At 35.6% G+C, this 18,419-nt stretch overlaps 4 protein-coding genes, 1 non-coding gene and 1 pseudogene across 6 annotated transcripts; 3 read left to right on the top strand and 3 right to left on the bottom strand.

The window, feature by feature from the left end:
• Nucleotides 1,105-3,744, top strand: LOC110011916 (WAT1-related protein At1g43650-like). Its single transcript, XM_020693557.1, has 7 exons — nucleotides 1,105-1,339; nucleotides 1,432-1,494; nucleotides 2,197-2,313; nucleotides 2,448-2,679; nucleotides 2,797-2,955; nucleotides 3,183-3,334; nucleotides 3,433-3,744. The coding sequence occupies exons 1-7, from the start codon at nucleotides 1,110-1,112 to the stop codon at nucleotides 3,605-3,607; spliced, it is 1,128 nt and encodes a 375-aa protein (XP_020549216.1). The 5' UTR covers nucleotides 1,105-1,109; the 3' UTR covers nucleotides 3,608-3,744.
• LOC105160346 (stomatin-like protein 2, mitochondrial) lies at nucleotides 8,007-10,498 on the bottom strand. The gene is made up of 5 exons (XM_020693490.1): nucleotides 10,457-10,498; nucleotides 9,532-9,619; nucleotides 9,192-9,265; nucleotides 8,818-8,877; nucleotides 8,007-8,726 (listed from the first exon to the last, which is right to left on the bottom strand). Exons 1-5 carry the CDS (start codon nucleotides 10,496-10,498, stop codon nucleotides 8,460-8,462), a joined length of 531 nt encoding a protein of 176 aa, XP_020549149.1. The 3' UTR covers nucleotides 8,007-8,459.
• On the bottom strand, nucleotides 10,629-11,785 carry LOC110011269 (annotated as a pseudogene).
• On the top strand, nucleotides 12,188-12,268 carry TRNAL-AAG. Its single transcript has one exon. It is a non-coding gene; the product is annotated as a tRNA-Leu (tRNA).
• LOC105160286 (protein IQ-DOMAIN 14) lies at nucleotides 12,902-15,865 on the bottom strand. Of its 2 annotated transcripts, XM_011077603.2 has the most exons (6): nucleotides 15,427-15,865; nucleotides 15,150-15,338; nucleotides 14,714-15,052; nucleotides 14,100-14,315; nucleotides 13,912-14,019; nucleotides 12,902-13,830 (listed from the first exon to the last, which is right to left on the bottom strand). In XM_011077603.2, the coding sequence occupies exons 2-6, from the start codon at nucleotides 15,273-15,275 to the stop codon at nucleotides 13,102-13,104; spliced, it is 1,518 nt and encodes a 505-aa protein (XP_011075905.1). In that variant the 5' UTR covers nucleotides 15,276-15,338; nucleotides 15,427-15,865; the 3' UTR covers nucleotides 12,902-13,101. The 2 variants fall into 2 exon arrangements, with proteins under 2 accessions (XP_011075905.1, XP_011075903.1); XM_011077601.2 differs by having other exon boundaries at nucleotides 15,150-15,865.
• LOC105160285 (small heat shock protein, chloroplastic-like) lies at nucleotides 16,551-18,419 on the top strand (the record flags this gene model as incomplete). Its single annotated transcript, XM_011077600.2, is given in 2 exon segments — nucleotides 16,551-17,287; nucleotides 18,183-18,419. Coding segments are annotated over 2 exon segments (511 nt in total), but the record flags the coding sequence as incomplete, so codon positions are not given.

The following is an 18,419-nucleotide window of genomic DNA, read 5'->3' as shown; positions in this document are numbered from 1 at the left end:
CCGTTTCTTTGACCAGTGGAGTCGCGGTTCTTCTTTCATATTCCACGATTGCTTTCCGGCTAGCTTCCTCTATCATCTTCTGCAACTCGTCAGGAGTTAGTTGAATGGTTGCTCCTGTTCCTTTTCTTGGTGTCTCTTCTTCCCCGGCGTTTCTCCTCGATGAACCTTCCATTATGCTAAGGAATTCTCAGATTTTCCCACAGACGGCGCCAACTGATTCGGGTCGAATTGTTCGATCTCTAGTGACGATCTCACTGTAGACGGATTAACTCTTCCGAACCAGATTTTGGGTCCCTTGAGAATAAAACACGAACCGTGAGCTCGTCGGGTACGTCCCCGACAATGACCCTCCTACGCTCAAGTTAGGTTGATCGAGAGAAATATATGCGATCTAGGAATTCGGTCTCAATTAATGCATAACAGTTACCTCATTTATGGTGTGTCGGGGTCTATTTATAGAACACAGTTGTACGTCAAGTACTGGGCCACGTGGCCTTATCTCATCGGTGCGTGTTCTGATCGAACGGTTGTCATCATCCGGGTCTTCGGTCAGTCTGTGCGATCCGGGTCGGGTCAACTGCGACCCGCCTGCTACAAAATACGCGGACCCTGATCACGAAATGACTATAATGCCCTTAATGAGGGGCGTTTTGGTCCTTTTGTAGGTGTGGTATGTGCATACTCATCATATATATAACTAGTCCAGAAATTGCATGAAATATATATATATATATATATATATATAAGCTGATGAGTAGGTAGGTACCTACGACTCTTTAATTATTATTATAAATATTAGCGGAATACATATATGTAATTATGTAACATATGTGGAGGCGAAAAGGCAGTAGGTAGATAGCGGGTCTGGGTTTGTCCCCCGCCCTCAGAATACTCTTTAATTAGCTAGCTACAAAAATGTTTCCCTTTCCTTATCATCAGAAAGAGATACAAACCATATTCTGCACTTATTCTAATATCCTCTCATCATCAATACCAGCAGCAATCTTAGGATTTTATTTAATTAAAGATCGAATACCCTTTTCTTTTTCTTTTTTTCTTTTTAATTAAGTAGATTTTGCATTTAAAACTACACACACACACACATATATATGCAAACAGATCTAGAGAGAGAGATCTATAGAGAGAGAGAGATGATGAAGAAATGGATAATGGATGGGCGAGTAGGATTGGGAATGGTAGTGGTGCAAGCCATAACAACAGGGCTGCAATTACTTGGTAGGGTTATATTGAGTGAGGGTAGTTTCGTGTTTGCTTTTATGGCCTATCGTCATGTGGTTGCAGCATTCACCCTTCTCCCTTTCACTCTCTACTTTGAACGGTACGTACTACTTCTTCTACTTGACTAGCTCAAATCATGCTTCCTTCCTTTCATCTCCACCTTTTTCTTTTTAATTCATACCAATTTTGCAGAGGTGCTGTGAAGAAGCTCAGCATTGCAGCTTTCTTCTGGCTGTTCATGGCAGCCTTAACTGGGTACGCAAATTAGCTAAAATGCGCTTTTTTGTCTTTTATTAATTATAATGCAGAAGCAACTCCCTCATCATCATCACCAACACGCCTATATATATTTATATATAGTTTGATTGCATCTGCTACCCTAATACATATATAGCACGTACCTCTCTTGTTTGGAACTGTGTCAGCACATCCCTAATTAAAATTAATATGTATTAACCACCTCCAATTAATTTCTCATCACAACTACTATACAATAATTTATTGATGAATATAAATATTAATTATATATTATATTCTACTACGTACAATTAGCAGCCTCTCATCATCTTCCAATAATTTATTTTATGTAAAAAAATTAAAATGATTCTGTAGGTACGTACGACGTCACATGTACGCATTAATTAGTATATATACATGCATGTTCCTTAATATATGCTCCTATGTTCTCTTAATGAAAGCTGGATTTTAATTAGTTTGTAAAAACTAATTATGAAATATATATTGGTGAAGAATGAAGAACATGCATATGTATGCTTGGCTATGATATGGGGATTCATTTGTCAGTGTATTCTTTTGTGAGTTTTAATTGCATGCATAGATAGCTGCTAATTCATGAGTTTGATCATTAATTAATTATATATATAATATTATTTATGCTTAATTATATAGTAAGTTATATAATTAAGTAGTGATTAGTGATTAATGATTCATGCGCAGGATATCAATGACCTTGGGACTATTTTATTATGGGCTCAAGGACACTACAGCTACATATGCTTCCAATTTCCTCAACCTTATTCCACTTATCACTTTTCTCTTCTCAACTATCCTAAGGTATATATATACACACACACATATATTATGACTTAAATCATGCTATAAACAACTAAGAAATATTTAAATTCGGGATTAAATTGATATATAATATGTATATTACAACATTTTCTTTGTATTTTTTTTTAATTAAGAATAGAAGCATTGGGATTCCACAGTCGGGCTGGCAAGCTGAAAACCTTAGGCGCAATGTTATGCCTTGCCGGAACATTGTCTATTGCCTTATACAAGGGCAATTCCTTCCATCTAACTCATTATCGTAACCACCAACACCAAATCATCATTAAAACCAACAAAAATAAAACTCGTGGAACCATGTTTTTAGTCGGGAGTTGTTTGTCTGCTGGTACCTGGTTCATTCTACAGGTAATTAATAATCACTTGTTTTGTTTATATATATATATATGTATATATATTTTGCGTTGCAATAGATAGATGATATTCGTCTTAAATGTATGTATTTCATGTAATGTGCATGGACAGGTGAAGCTATTCAAAGTATTTCCACATAAATATTGGGCAACGCTTGTGACTTGCATCTTGGCATCATTTCAAGCTATCATAATTGGAGTATGCATAGACAGGAAGCCCAGTGCCTGGCGATTGGCTTCGAATCTTGAGCTTCTTACTATTTTTTACTCGGTAATATTTAATTCATTTATTTTCCGCCATCACACTATCAATTACATATATTCTTATTCAAATTAAATTTGACTATTTATCCTATGACACAAATCACACAACTAATATATTATATTTATCATATAATTGGTTGCAATCTTGTAAAATCCAATTCGGATTAAAATTTCCATAGAAAACTAAAAATTCTCATTTCATATATATTTGATTGTCCAATGATGGGATGTTAGGGAATATTTGCAACCGCTGCAAGTTTTTGCCTGATCTCATGGACAATTACAGTAAAAGGGCCCACATATCCATCCATGTTCAATCCCTTATCCCTCATTTTAATCACTATAGCAGAAGCTGTGTTCCTGGGTGAAGACATCTCCCTCGGAAGGTTCAAATTCCTAATAAAATTAATTTGAATTGGTATTTAATTTATATATAAATATTGTTTAAAACTAATTTTGAGAAGATGAGTATGTGTTAGTGCAGCTTGATAGGAATGGGTTTGATTATAGTGGGGCTGTACTCATTCTTGTGGGGAAAGAGCAAAGACACAAAACCCACGCTGCTCCCCCTCAAAGAAAGCGGCGGCGCTGGTGGTGGAGATGCTGCGCCGGAATCTGCGTCCTCAGCCACGATAGTTCCAGCTGCTTCTCCAAATTAATTGTGATTAATATTTTATACATTTGAATACCTTCATATCATTAATATTCATGAAAAGTTTAAGTTTAGGAAATTAATTGTAAATTAGGAGTAGAGTTTCTTCATACTTTGATCGTGAGACTAGAGCATACCGGAATCAGTTTTGTCGTTGGATACATAGATTTGAAATTATGAATTTCAATTCATAATAATAAATCATTTTATTTATTTAGATAATTTTAAATTCACAAGATTTGAAATCTTTTAATTTTAATTTAAATTATATAAATTTTTTAATATTAATGAATTTAAAATTTCAGGATCATTTAAAAATATTTCTCTAAATCTTTTTTCTCATATCCAAATTCATCATATATTCTTCAAAAAACAACTATTACAATTGGGGCTGCAGTTGCTGGACTGGACTAGGCTATGGGCGCCTAACCATCAAAACGGTGTAATCAAACTCAGCCCCAATCTTATATATATATGAACTCCATGAGACAAGATTGTAACACCTGTATAGCGGACTAAGCCCAAGACGCGAAATTCTAATCAGACCAGGTATGATGGTGAACAATTGCATATCAAGTGTATCACACTTGCTTGTTGTATGATTGATTTGGTTCGATAAAACTACAGTATACTTGAAACAACTAAAAGAAATGCAATATAGTAGAATGCAATATAAAAATACAAGTGACAAGAGAGATGATGATATAGGATGAGGTTGTTATAATGAGGAAGCACAGAAAGAGAGGCTGAGGAAAGCATCTTGAATGAAAGTATGGAGATGAGGGGAGTTGAGAGCAATGTAACAGTATATCAACTCCTCCATTTGGTCCCAGTCCCAGTCCCCAATTCCCCCTACATTCTCCAGCACTTCAATTATGGATTCTCTGATTTCGGAGAATGGATTGGTCGAGTACTTGACTGCGCAGATACAATCTCGGAATGCCCCACCAGCAACGTCATCCGGCAACTTGGCTGAAAAGCTTACACCTGATGATCTCCTACCACCACCACCACCACCACCACCTTGGTATTTCAATGTCTTGGTCGTGGTTGATGATCTGCTGCACCTGCTTTCTTCTTCATTCTCAATCTTGCTCATTCTCTCGGTGTGTGTAGTGTGTTTTTGTGATGAAAGTATATTTATATGAGGATGGATGCATGTGGATGTGGGTGAATGAGGTCGTGGGATGTCTTTAAATAAGGACATGAGGTTATGGGGATCATGAGATGGAGGAGTGGGGGTTCATCATCTTCTTCTGGACCATTCTCTTGTTTTCTTCTTTTTTCTTTAATTGTGTATGTCTTTGTTTTGTTTATTTAAAAACGAGCCCAATAATTATGTGGGTTGTAATGTTCAAGTTAGGATGTAAATGGAGTATGAAACGTATCTTAATTTTGAAAAGCCCATAACAAGTTCGGGACAGACATTATAAACTCATAAAGCTTGAATATTTTCAATTTAAAACCACAAAGAAAGAATTGAGTTAATAGAGGATATGTGAAGGGAGCGTGGGGGGTGTAGTTAATAGAGGAATTAATGTTGTCCTGCAACTTGTGAATGAAGCTACAATCACATGGACTTTTTCTTTTACTATTTATTCAATCGAAATTTTAAACTCAAATTGGATTTCACCCAATCTTAACCACTTTGTATAATAATATAATATATTTATTATACGATTGGTGTACAATTTAAAAAAATAATAATTATATGACAAATATATCACATTTACTTTTTGAATAATTTGATTCGATAAAACCTTATTTAAGTTATAATTTTTTTTATTCAAAGAATCCTCAATTTTCAAATAAAATTATGCTATAAAAAAAAAGGTATTATCCCTAATAATTTTTCATCTAAATCATTTTTCGTTGCGCATTATCACATAAAGTACATAAACTTTCAAGTGGAAAGCCAATTAAAGTGGTCGGTTGCCTAAATACATGCTATTTTTTAAAGATAAATATTATCAAAACATCGCTTTCCGCTAAAAATCTGATAAGACACACATGTAAAAGGTAAAATTTATCACAAAGAAAAAAGAAATAGCAAAAATTGACATTTCCCCCTTGAAAAATAACATGCGATCACTAAATTGGCAAAAAGTAAATATCGTAGCCAAATTTAATCACAAATAGAATAGATAGAAAATTGTTAAAAAATAAAAAGAACATCATAATTTAAATGATAAAATAGTTGTTTTTCTCCTAATAAACTAATATTTATGAGTTAATTAATTGCAGAGAGAGAGAGATTGAGAGAATATTATGTAAATCAAATTTGATGGTGCTTGGAGATTTAGATCAACTTTACTTTTGAATCTGATGCCTTGATTTTAGGTATTTGTATTTGTCAAGAAGTAGCATATGTTAAGGTCCAATTTTGTTCAAAAATTGATCAGAAAATTGAATATATAAGACTAAAAAGATAAAAATTTGTATTTTTTATTTTTATTTACTCTGTTACCCATATACATATTTTTTCTTCAATTCTTTTTTCATTCATATTGATAACACACATACATAATCTTTGAAGAAGGATAATTAAATCACCAACAAAAGTGTTGGTGTTTGAATTTAATTTCTCTATTTGAGGGTATTGATAGTAATTTTTATTTTATTTAAATTAAAAATTTTAGAATAAATGAGTAATACTCATTTTTATAATATTTTTACTAATAAAAAATATTCTTGTTCTTGTTTGATGAATATTTTTATTAATAAAATTTTGATATGTTAAAAATTATTTTAGTATAATATTACTTATTTATTTTCTAATACAAAATAAAGAGAAAGGGTAAATAGTCAAATTACAAAAATTAATATTTTTTTCTCGATTTAATTTTCTCTTAACAAAAAAGAAAACGAGTATATTTACCCATTCCAATCATACTAAACAACTCGAAGAAAAACTATTATTCTCGTCTTTTCACTTTGCCTCCCCCTTTCACTTCTCATTTCTTCTCACTTGAATTAAACGAACACTAAGAGTTTTTCTATCAAATTATTCTACGCATTTGATAATTTAAAAATAATTAAATGCATTAATAATTCCAAATGATAAATATATTTAAGAAAAACAAACAGATAATATAATTTCTATGTTTTTTTTAATTTAACATAGCCGTATATAATTTTGAGGAGAAAACAAATCAAGATTTTCTGTAGGGGTGTCAAATATGGCAAACAAATATTTTGGCCAAAATAACTAATTAATTATGACTTTTAAATGTTTTTGGAAATTATATTATGTACTGCTATTATATGAAGCAAACTGGAAAGGAAATAAAATGGTTTTTTTTGGCTATAATTTGTATATTGATCTTAAGCAAATATAATATGTAGACATATATATCATCCGTTGAAAGAAAGCGTCGCACAACAATGATATTATATGTATGTATATATTTATTGGATGACTAATTTTATGTAGTTAAAGAAAAAACAAATGATTTTTTTTAGACAAAATTTTGTTTAATTATCTAGAGAGTTTGTAAATATATTATACAAACGCTAGCTAGCAAATTGTTAGCGAATTTGATTATTTTCTCATGATATTTTACATAATTTAAAAAAATCTAGTATTTATAACAAAAGATTAACCCAAAAAAATTTCAAACAATCCAAAATAGATAAAAATGTCGCAAGAGCCCAAAGTAGTGTAGGAATCAAGATGCTCTCAGGAGGGTCAGTTTGAATAAAGACACAAGATGTGTAGTCCAAATAAGGACCTAGGGTGCCATAAAAAAGCCTAGTTCGAACAGAACACTAATGAAGGAAGGAAGAAAGTACCACCAAGAAGTAAATCTACCCAAAAAGATTAAAGCTGTCCAAATTTAAAAAGAGCCTGAAGGGCCACAGGGTAAATTTAAGTAGTTAAAAGTTGGTACGTCGAAAAGGTTTTTTTTTTTTTTTTTTTTATGATAATGGGTTGAGAGAAAATATAATTATACTTGAGAGATCATTGAAGAAATATTAAAATTATGAGGAAAAATTATTTGTTTAATCCTTTAAGTTTATCTGCTATTAATATTAGTTATTTAAATTTACACATTTTAGTTTTAATCCTGAAATTTTGTGTGGGCGAGATGCGTACCGCATTGCTCGTTCTGCAATGGTGATAAAAGGAAAGGGATCAGAAAGGAAAATGAAAATAATGCAATGATATAAGTTAAAGCATGTATGTATCACACTACAAAGCTCATTCTCTGTCTCTACTGCACCCACGCGAATACTAATTATTAGCAATATTAAGAATAGCTTCAATTCTCATTCATCATATATATTACAAATTGGCAGCTACCAGAATTGTTTACGAATTGCGGACCAAATATGCAGAAATGAAGTGCCTGACACAGCAATTTAAGAAAAAGAATGACAACATCACCTTTTATTTTAATTGTCAACAGCTCCACATGTTTCTAAGTTAAAGCAGAAGAAAAAACCTCACGCCTTGTATCACTTACTTCCAACAAAGCTTTCTAAGCGAACGAAATATAACAATTCTGAAAATAACAGCCGTGCACTTACAGAAATGATTGGTTTAGCAATCCAGACGTTCAACTGTAAGAAAGACAACACTATGTTCTATGGCCGTTCTTGACTTTGAGCATCAGCAATCCACATGCAAAATTCCCATTTTTTAGTGTCTCCTCAAAACCTCAATGAGCCGCTACATAGCAACTCTACTCGCAGAGGATAGGCTACCACGAATTTACTTTCTATCTCATCAATTGTCAGTTTCATATATGCTTTCCCCAGGAACAAACTGTTACCACATGTGTGTTTAAAGTTAGAATACCACAGAGAATTCCTTTTTCCACATTGATATGTAATCAATCACCTTTTCATCTTCTCTCTTATTTCAGATCCTTCTTTGGGCTTTGTAGGGAGAAAACAGGTTCACCCAGATGATCTTGACTAGCGGGTTGGGTAGTTGTGCAACTCTCATCACCAGATTCCCAAGATAGAGCATCAGTTTTTGTGTGATCTGTTGATCCGACTTCAGGACCCTCAGAAAGCCCCTTGCCAGAGTTTTTGCCAATCATGTTCTTGTATATGGCAAGAGCTTGAGCCATCATATTGGCGGGGTTGGAAGCACTGGACGGGAGTAACACCGTTGTTCCCTTGATGAATGGAGAAAACAAAGTTCCATTTGAAATTCTTGCCTCAATAACAGTGGTAAAACATGAAATTAAGCTAGGTCTGTGATCTTACCTCCTTCGCAATCATGCTGAAGGCTTGAATATATTGCTCAGCTATTCTTAAACTTGCTGCCTGCAAATCCATTGCATAATTGTCATCAATGCATTTCGTATGCGTAACAAAGAACTAGCTTACAGTCCACATATTATATATTTTCCAAACTGAGCAATATCTTTCATCATATTTTCTGTATGCTGCAGAAACTTAGAAATAGCTTACATGTAAATGGGGTCGTTTTTTGCTCTCTTTCCCAAAGAGTATAAACAGGGAGACTAGTGTACTAAAAACTAGAAATAAAAAAAAAAATCCTAGGTGTCTCAAAACAATACAAAGATTTTTTAAGATGGCTAGTTTATGTTGGATGATAAAGAGATGTGGAACTTCGCCTCCACACCCCCAGTTTCTTTGAGGGCTTTTGACACCATAGCAATTTCTTTTGCAAGGATAGTTTCTGCTTCTCCTGTTATAGCATAAATTCAATGGAAATGAACGATTAACGGATCCAAATATTCAACTTCAAAACAAAAACTAAAAGCAAAAAAACCTAGACTTTCCTAGACAAACCATATGTTAATATTTATAGAATCTTGTAAAAATCATGGCAAAAATTAGTGGACAAACATCCACTAACAAGTCTAGCTTACTCTCCTGTTTAACTTGTTGTGGACAAAACACCAAACCATGTAAGGTTATACCACTAACAACCATTCCAACAAGATAACCAACCTAGAGCTCTGTTGACCTGATCCTGCTTAGCAGCTTCTGATGCAAGGATCACTGCATTCTTCTTGCCATCAGCAATATTAATATTCGCCTAACTTTCCCCTGTACAGCACATAAATCAAATGAATATAAGAGAAGCTGAATAAGCCCTGGTTTGGATAGTCTTAGATACATTCTAAAACCATGCAATAGTATGCAAAGATTCATTCTGGGCCAGCTAAGGATACAGTAAATATTTTTACTCTTAATGGGAAATTCTCAACTCATCGCCACCACTATGAAAACTATAAGGCCATCAAAATATGGTGGGAAAATAATTGAAAGTGTCCATTTCTTTATTAAATGTCACAAGCTGGAGTCCACTTTATGATGGTAAAGTTGTCTTTATGATTGTTCCCAATAGCCTTATTTACACAATCATTCGCAGCTTCCAACTCGAAACTAGAAAATTCTATCCACATATTTATCTGTTGCATGCATCAAGAGAAAAACTGGAATATGTAAGCTCTTATGCCTCTATTCCTTATGCAAATAGATCCCTGGAGCTATGATAACTGTAAATGTCCTTGGAAATTGTACCATTTCTCCTCACCAAAGCGTTTCCTGAATGCCTGGAGCTTGCCGCTCAGTAACATCATGTAGTGTGCACGTGTTACAGGATTCTTACTGGCATACAAGTACTAAGTGTGAACATGGTGCAGTTAGAGTTGTTGTGTTAACACGCAATTCACTTATTTGGGCTGCACACTCACTGTGTACTTACTCCAATACGTATATATAAAACTCGGGTAGGGGTCTCTCCGCTGATAAGATTGTCATTATACAATCAAAAAAGGTAAATTGTGTTTAGTAGGGTCTGAGATTTAGCTGTCCGTGATGGTGACCAATTTAAACTAAATGATGCAGAATTACCTTCAGATTCTAAAACTTGAGCTCTCTTCTTACGCTCTGCTTCAGCCTGCATCTCCATCGCGGCCCCCACTCCTCTGGGAGGAGATAGATCCCCTAATTTGGTGAAGACAGTCTTAGAAATAAATAAGATACAGCAGAAACCCCAAGGGGTTGTTAAACCAAACTAACAAATATTCTTATAATTGAATTTACCCACTTATTTTAGAATAATAACAAAGGCATTGTAAGCCCCAATCTTTTGCAGCTTCATTGATGGCAATCTGCAGCAAACACATGTAAGATACTCAATCCAAAGTCTAAACAAAGGTGCAAACTACCTGAATGTCAGAGGATATGCAGATCACTTTCAATGCAAAATGAACTACCAAGGAAAAATAACACGAATCAAATATAATGGCACATAATAACAGGTGCCATCATTTGCCCAATTGCTGAACACATATTCTATGGTGCTCAGCTACAGTATCTCTAAGTATTGAGTCCAAGGATCTTGAACACTGAAGAATATAAGAGAAATACTCAAGATCTCAACATACAAGTGTGAGTAATGAGTATATCTTTCAAATCCATTTAATGACCTCATTTTAGTTTTGGTTCATAATTGCATTCAACTATGAAAATGTGCTTGGTTATGAAAACAAGATAGCAACTTCAACAAAGTACTGTCAACATATATAATCCACAACCACCTGTTGTTATAGTTTCTTTAAAAAAATAAAAGTATATTATGCAATGGAGAACTTAATATAAACTAGTGTAAACGAGGCATACAGAACAACCATAAACATTCCTAGTGAACGGTGAACACAAGAATAATCTAATTTATATACCAATGTAAAATACTCACCACTATCTTCTCATTTAGAGTGTCCCTTTCCTCAAAGGTCTTGTCAAAAGTTATCTTACCCAGCTCACTTCGCATGGTAGTCTGTGCAAGCTGAATTACAGCATACAATGGATTCTCAACTCCATATGATTCCAACTTTGGGTCCACTATCTACAGATTCAAAAGAAATATATCAACATTTCAAAAGTTTATTGATAGGTATTCACATTTATGTCAACTAAACATCATATACTAAGTCTATGTGCCTTAATATAGAGGACTCCATCAATTAGAATGTTGACATTGTACTTGGTAATTGCAGACTGGTCGAGAATGGGGATTGCCTCTTCTTTCAATAAATGCACATAAGCAATTCTATCAACAAATGGAATCAACACGTGGATTCCAGGAGTCAATGTCTTCACATACCTTCCAAATCGCTCAACAACATATGCCTTCTTCTCAGGTACAATTCGGATCCCCCAATTCATTGGTGGCGGGATCTCATACCTTCACCAAAAGTTGCATCAGTCCATATTACATAGCAAGTTTTGCATTATGAATCCATTACTTAGGGATTTAGTTACAGCTCATACTTCATAGCCATTTCATTTTATTAATTCATTTTTTATATTTTTAACCCTTTAAATGAATTTGTTTACATATTTTTATTGAGATTTCAATTCTCCCAAATCCGGATACGCCTAACAATTCACACTAGTGCTAGAAATGCGGGTAGGTCGCAGGTTGTTGAGATTTCAATTCTCCCAAATCCAATTCTCTCAACATATGCAGTAGAAGGGGATAGATGATGGTGCGTAGTAGCTAAAAGTAAAAATAGTAAGAGGATGGATGGGCTCATTTATTATTCTCCTACACAGAAAGTTATTGATATTTAAGGTGTGGCCGAAATGACACGCAGTTGAGATGGCCGAGTTGGTCTAAGGCGCCAGATTAAGGTTCTGGTCCGAAAGGGCGTGGGTTCAAATCCCACTCTCAACATTCCCTTTTACTTTTTCCAGTGATCACGTGGTGCCTGCCACTCCTTACCAGCCTTCATTACAATGTTCTGCAATGATGCAAATTTTAGTTCAAAACAAGTGATTAGCTACTCCGTTCAGCTTTTGAAGAATTTCCAAAGACAAATAAACAATGTCCTACAAGTTTATCCTAAACGCCGAGCTACGTGTTTATAGGACAGACTAAAAGACATCATAGTATGACACTTTGGATATAGATTATGGAACCCACTAAAGTAAAAGTATTCATCTGAACTTGTTTCGATGCATGCTAATGAGATTTCAATGCAAAAAAAGCTATAGCTAAGCTCCGTAGCCAGTAGGATGCAGGTATTATCTGATCAGCTCCCTTTGTCTGATGCCTAATAATTGGATTTCCAGACAATTTCTGTCTCTTCTCTTTTAAATAGTAGTGGCATAAGGCACTCAATGTGGAGCTATTGGCTTTTAATTGTAAAATCTTATAACCAGAAATACACAGAAGAGCTGCATTTTTTTTGTATGTCAGCTGTTTCTGATTGCTTTAAAGTTGTCCGCAAGGTATGGAAATGTTAACTTAGCTCATCCCTGAAACCAACTCAATCAGTAGAAATCACCAAGAGCAAGTGTAGAGATGTGTTTTTGTGACTTTTAAGCAATAGTAGTAATAAGCAGAACTTAACTGTTGTAGATTATCAAAGCTACAGATTACTTCTTAGTACTTATCAGCTCTTCTGAGCATATTCAACAAGAGTGACCTTAATCACAATGAAACTATGTACACTCTACCTGATACAACATTAACTTTGATCGCAGATGTTACTGAAATTAGCCACATTATCGCCTTGAGTGCGTTGCCACAGTAGTCACTTCCGGCCCACGCGGTAATTCACTTGGAATCAGCTTTTCCGGAGTACCTTCTTGTGTCACATGTTGTATGTTCAGTTTATTATCTCCGTTATGACCATCAGCGACAGGGAAAGACAGACGTTTCTTTGCTGAACCTGTTTGCTCTCTACTTGGGCTTGAAAAGGTCCTCTGCCTTGGGCTGCTATGTGACCTGACTCGGGCTATCGCTGATGCAGTGGCAGCCATATAGTTTGGTCGAGGCAAAGGGCAAGAATTTTCACTTATGCTCATTCTGTGGAAGTAAATTGAGTGTGGAGTTGGCGTCTCGGCTGTTTGGTAGTTTCGTTCCTCCATTTGATAAGACGGGCTGCGAGAATGCACTTGGACGGGCTTTATCTTGGAAGAGGATGGAGTTTTTGGTGAGTGGACACAGAGATTTTGGTGTTTTCCATGGAGGGGAGACCGGACAACATAGGAGTCAAGGCATTGTTCATGATCATTTTGATGGTGATCTCGCAATTTATATGAGTTAGGTGATGTGAATGAGTAAGGTCTAGAAATGTCAATTTCAACTGTCTTCACAGGAATTCTTTGATTGCACAAGTTCCCATCTTTTCTAAACCATGGATAGATTACTTTCCTGCCTGAACCTCTATGTTCTTCTTCAAGCCCTTGACAATTGTTGTCTGAAATTTGGTCCTCATCCGATGTCCACATCTGTACATCAACCAAACTTATGAATCAGACTAATAGACAGCATACAGAAACTAAACAAGAACAATGAGAGAGGTAAAAGACCTGCTGAGACAAAACATGAGCTAGTGTTTTGCCATGTTTGAGTGAGCATTCTTTGGCTTTCTCTATTAGAGATTCGATCTCTTCAAGTGTGCTGCTCATGTTTCTAGACTGCAATATCAAAATTTCAAAGGCAATTAGAATGAGAAGTAGCTGATGAAGCAAAAGCTTTTGAATTTTCAAATGCTCACAGTGGACTTTCTGCTAACGTTAGCCTGCCTAAACATGGATCCTGGGCTCGTTGCTTCACACGACAGCCTCCTACGTTGATCGCATACTTGAGCTTGAACTCGGACTAGAGATTGAATACACTGGAGAGTCATCTTTGCTCGTCTCCGGACATTGTGGCCCCTTATTAGTGCTTGCAGTTTTACGACGCCTTTCAATGCCAAGAGAGCTCTTCTTGCCTAAAGAACAACAGGGGAACGGGTTAATATCAAATCATTCTGGTTCTTGAAAAATCTCTTTCATACCCGGTCTAGATCTCTTCTCCCGGACTTTCTTAAGGGAAACTAACTGTAAAAGCTGTAGCACAGTTTCAATCATTGCTTCAGTTCTTCAAAGCTGTCCTAATAAACTTGACATGCTTCACACAAGACAAAACTAAGGGAACAAATCAGTATGTACTCTTCACATAATTCAAAGAAACATTACATTCTAAAAACATGCAACAATATTTCCCATCATGGGCCAACATATATTCAGAAAAAGTGTAACCTTCTACACATACATTAGGTAAAAATTGCAAGAATTACTGGGAAAGAGCTTGATCCGTGATGAATGGATGGATATTATGTAATATTACCAGGTAGCCTCTGAAGATAGTCTGGATAACGACAGCAGCCTTGTGTTCTTTGACTAAAAGGGAAGGTCTGGTGAGCCGAATAAACTCCACTGCAGCATGTGCAGTTGCAACGGCAGCCTCAGCCGCAGCTGTTGTCGCCATAGCTACTGCCATTGCACGCTTTTGTTCAGACACGGAGTTCTCATCAACTTTTGGCTGTTTTGCCACCAGATTGTCTTCTTCCGCTGAAATTGTAGGAATTGCAACAGCAGGAGAATTTGCAGTTTTAGCTACGCTATGCTGTATTGTTGTTTCAAGAGGGAAATGTTTACGAAATATCCATCTCCTCTTTCCTCTCTTCTGCAAGAACTCGGGCAGCAAAATTCATGAAAAAATGATGATCAAAGAATACTAAATTAAAACTCATGAAAAATATATAAACCATGTGCGTACGTACTTTTTCTTCTTCTTCTTGATCATTTTCTTCTCTTCGTCTGCTACTTGTCTTTTCCTCATGGTAGGCAGGAGATCTGAAAGCCTTTTTCACAGCATTCAGCCAAGAATTTCCATTATTCTTTCCCATCAGAAGAAGGATTTCTGGCTAGCTATTTTGCGTTTCTTTTTGTTTTGTTCTGTACTTGGAACTCTATGGATTGAAAAACACTTTGGTTAGTATATTATACTATTCAAAGAGAAAGGAACAGGATCTAACAAAGCACTGCTGAGCCCAGTACTCTGAAACAGTGGTTGCATTGTTCACTGGCATATTAATAGTGGAGCAGCTGCTGCAAGAATTGAGACGTTTGCTGATATATTCTGCCTCTTACGGAATGGTAAGAAAAGTAAAGAAATGACAAAAAAGAAATTAATAAAGAAATAATGGTAGGTGTGTGTGTGTCAGAGAGGAGTTGGAGACAAGCATGAAAGAATATGTTTTCCTCGAGAGTGCTGAAAGCTGCGGAAAGAAAGAAATATTGGTATGTTGAGTGCTGAGTTCTTTTCTTTTTCTTTTTTCCTTTTAAGGTGTTGTTGAAGGAACTGTGAACTTATGAGTTTTTCACATGGTAGTTGATGATTTTGACAGAGGAAAACAGTGTTCTTTTGGGGATCGGCATTTGCAGAGCCGAGGAAGAATATTATTATCGTTCATTGTTTATGTTGAAGAAGAAGGAGGGTGGAGGGTGGAGGGTGGAGGGCATCTGCAAATATGCTCTTATGTTCCTTCTTCATCTTTTTCTAGGTTGCCATGCTGCTGACAATGCTGATTTTAGGTTAAGGGTCAACACTAAGATTGTTCAACAACTCTTTAATAAGTTGTATTAAACTCAAACTACTACTCACAATTTAGTATTACATTTATGTTACACTTTACACATTATATAAAATTATTAACTAAATTACAACAATTTCCCTTAAATTTTTGCAAAATTACAAACTCTCACTTATTGTATGATAAATCATAAATATTTCTATGATTTTAATGTTTGTTTAACTCCGATCAAAGCATTTGTATTATAAAATTCAATATTACACGTAGATCCATTATAATTTGAAAAATTACATTTAACAACCCTAAGGTTGCTTCTGTCTAACAATGAATATATACTTCTTTACATGCATCAACACGAAGACGTACGAAGATAATTTGATTATAAAAAAATTATTTGACCTACAATAAATTAATAATAAGTCAATTTGGTATAATATAAATAATTTTCTCGATTATTTTGTTAATATAAACAGATTCGATGAATTTTGGCTGACTTGTAAACTTATTTGTTAGACAAAAACAAGTATTACATATAATGTTCCAACCTATTAGGAATTTAGATGTATATATACAAAATTTTAGGGAAAAAAAAGTGTAACTATCCGTCTAGAATATACAAATAGTATAAGTAACAGGGTTTTGATGGATTGAACCCCAAATGCTGTTCTGAGAAGGAAAATGGCCGCTACTTGGGCCAGCAACTGGGCTGAATTATGCCATACACTTACCCTGGTACTGGACCAATAGAAAAGGCTCAAACCCTTGACTTGAACAGAACCAACGGGATTATTCCCGAAAGTAGCAGAAGCATACAAACGCAGAACAAATTATCGCAACTCCTATGAAGCAGATTGGAAACTCAAAAATATCAAGGATCATGTTCTTTCTCCAACATTCACGATTTCTCCACACCCTTCTCTTTTTCTTTATATATATAAGCCCTCCCAAGAACCATCCGAAAGCAGGGTAGAGTGATCAGTCAGCAGCAAAAATTCTTTCTCGCATATAATTGTTGGTTTTCTTTAGTAGTTTGAGCTGAATTCAGTCTTTGATGGCGGCTAAAACCTTAGCGTGCTCGCCTTTTGTATCAAACAATGTTGTTGGGACAGCAAACAGGGCTTCCGTCGGGCCTTGTTCCGTGTTTTTCCCCTCTGCATGTAATTTGAGAAGGCGGTCATCATCACTTGGCAGAGCTCGGGCTGCCGGTGAAAATAATGATACAGCGGTCGACGTGCATCATCTTAGCAGCGGGCAACGCGGCACCAATCAGGACACCGCAGTGGAAAGGCGTCCGCGGAGGCTGGCTGTCGACATCTCTCCTTTCGGTGAGGAAATTGTTGATAAATCAAACTATTACAAATGAATGTCTGAGTTATGAAAACCCTTAGTTCAATTATATACAAACTAATTATTTATAAATTTAATAATAAATAAAAGAAAAATAACAAAATAAGATAATTTGGCTAAGAAGACCAAATTCGATAGAATAGTCCACATCACACAAGCTGCCAACCACAATAGCAGTTATTTTTCTCCCAAATCAGCCGTCAAAGGCTCAGCCACTCAAATAATCAGTCAAATTTAATTATATAGACCCAAATCGATTCACAAATGATCACTCACAATCACTTAAAATTTCACTCAGAAATTTAGTTTAGAAAAAATCTTTTCAATCGGAACTAGAAAGTTAGTTGGGGTTATATTCATCTATAAAATATTTACAAATGGTAAGATTTTAGAGATTAGAAATAGGGACATTCATTATCGGAGAAGACTTGCAAGAGAGTGAGAGACAGAAAATCAACAGTGAGAGAGGCGACGGATGAGAGAAACTGAGAAGGAGAGAGAAACTAGAAAAAATTAGTGAAGAAAAGGAGCAAGCCTGTCAGGCTAAATGAATTAGAGTTAGGAATGCAACACAAACTGGGTGGGGTGAGTGGGTTGGATAATGGGCCAAGCCATCCAAAGTGTAATGGGCGTGGGCTACAATATCCCGACGGACGTAAACAGCCTTGTTGTTTTGTTCTTTTTCTTTGTTCCTTCTGCGCTGTTTTTATTTGCTTGTTCAATCTGTCTAGTGTTTTTTATGCGAATTTCTCTCCAATTCCAATGGGACGACATAAAAATGGAACACCTGTATTAGGATCAATGTGGTTTTAGACCATCTCTATGTTGAAATCTAGTTCATGGTTTACAATCAGACTTGAATTGTAACGACAGGATTGCTAGACACCCTATCTCCTGTGCGGTCGATGCGCCAAATGATCGATACCATGGACCGACTGTTTGAGGACGCTGTGGCATTCCCTGGAGCAACATCAGAGCTACGAGCACGAGCACCGTGGGACGTCAATGAGGATGAAAATGAGATTAAGATGAGGTTCGACATGCCTGGACTCTCGAAAGAAGACGTAAAAGTCTCTGTAGAGGATGATGTGCTTGTGATTAAAGGGGAGG

The sequence above is a fragment of the Sesamum indicum genome, linkage group LG4 (genome assembly GCF_000512975.1).
Source record: "Sesamum indicum cultivar Zhongzhi No. 13 linkage group LG4, S_indicum_v1.0, whole genome shotgun sequence".
Lineage (NCBI taxonomy): Eukaryota > Viridiplantae > Streptophyta > Magnoliopsida > Lamiales > Pedaliaceae > Sesamum > Sesamum indicum.
This window is presented reverse-complemented; position numbering and strand designations above follow the sequence as displayed.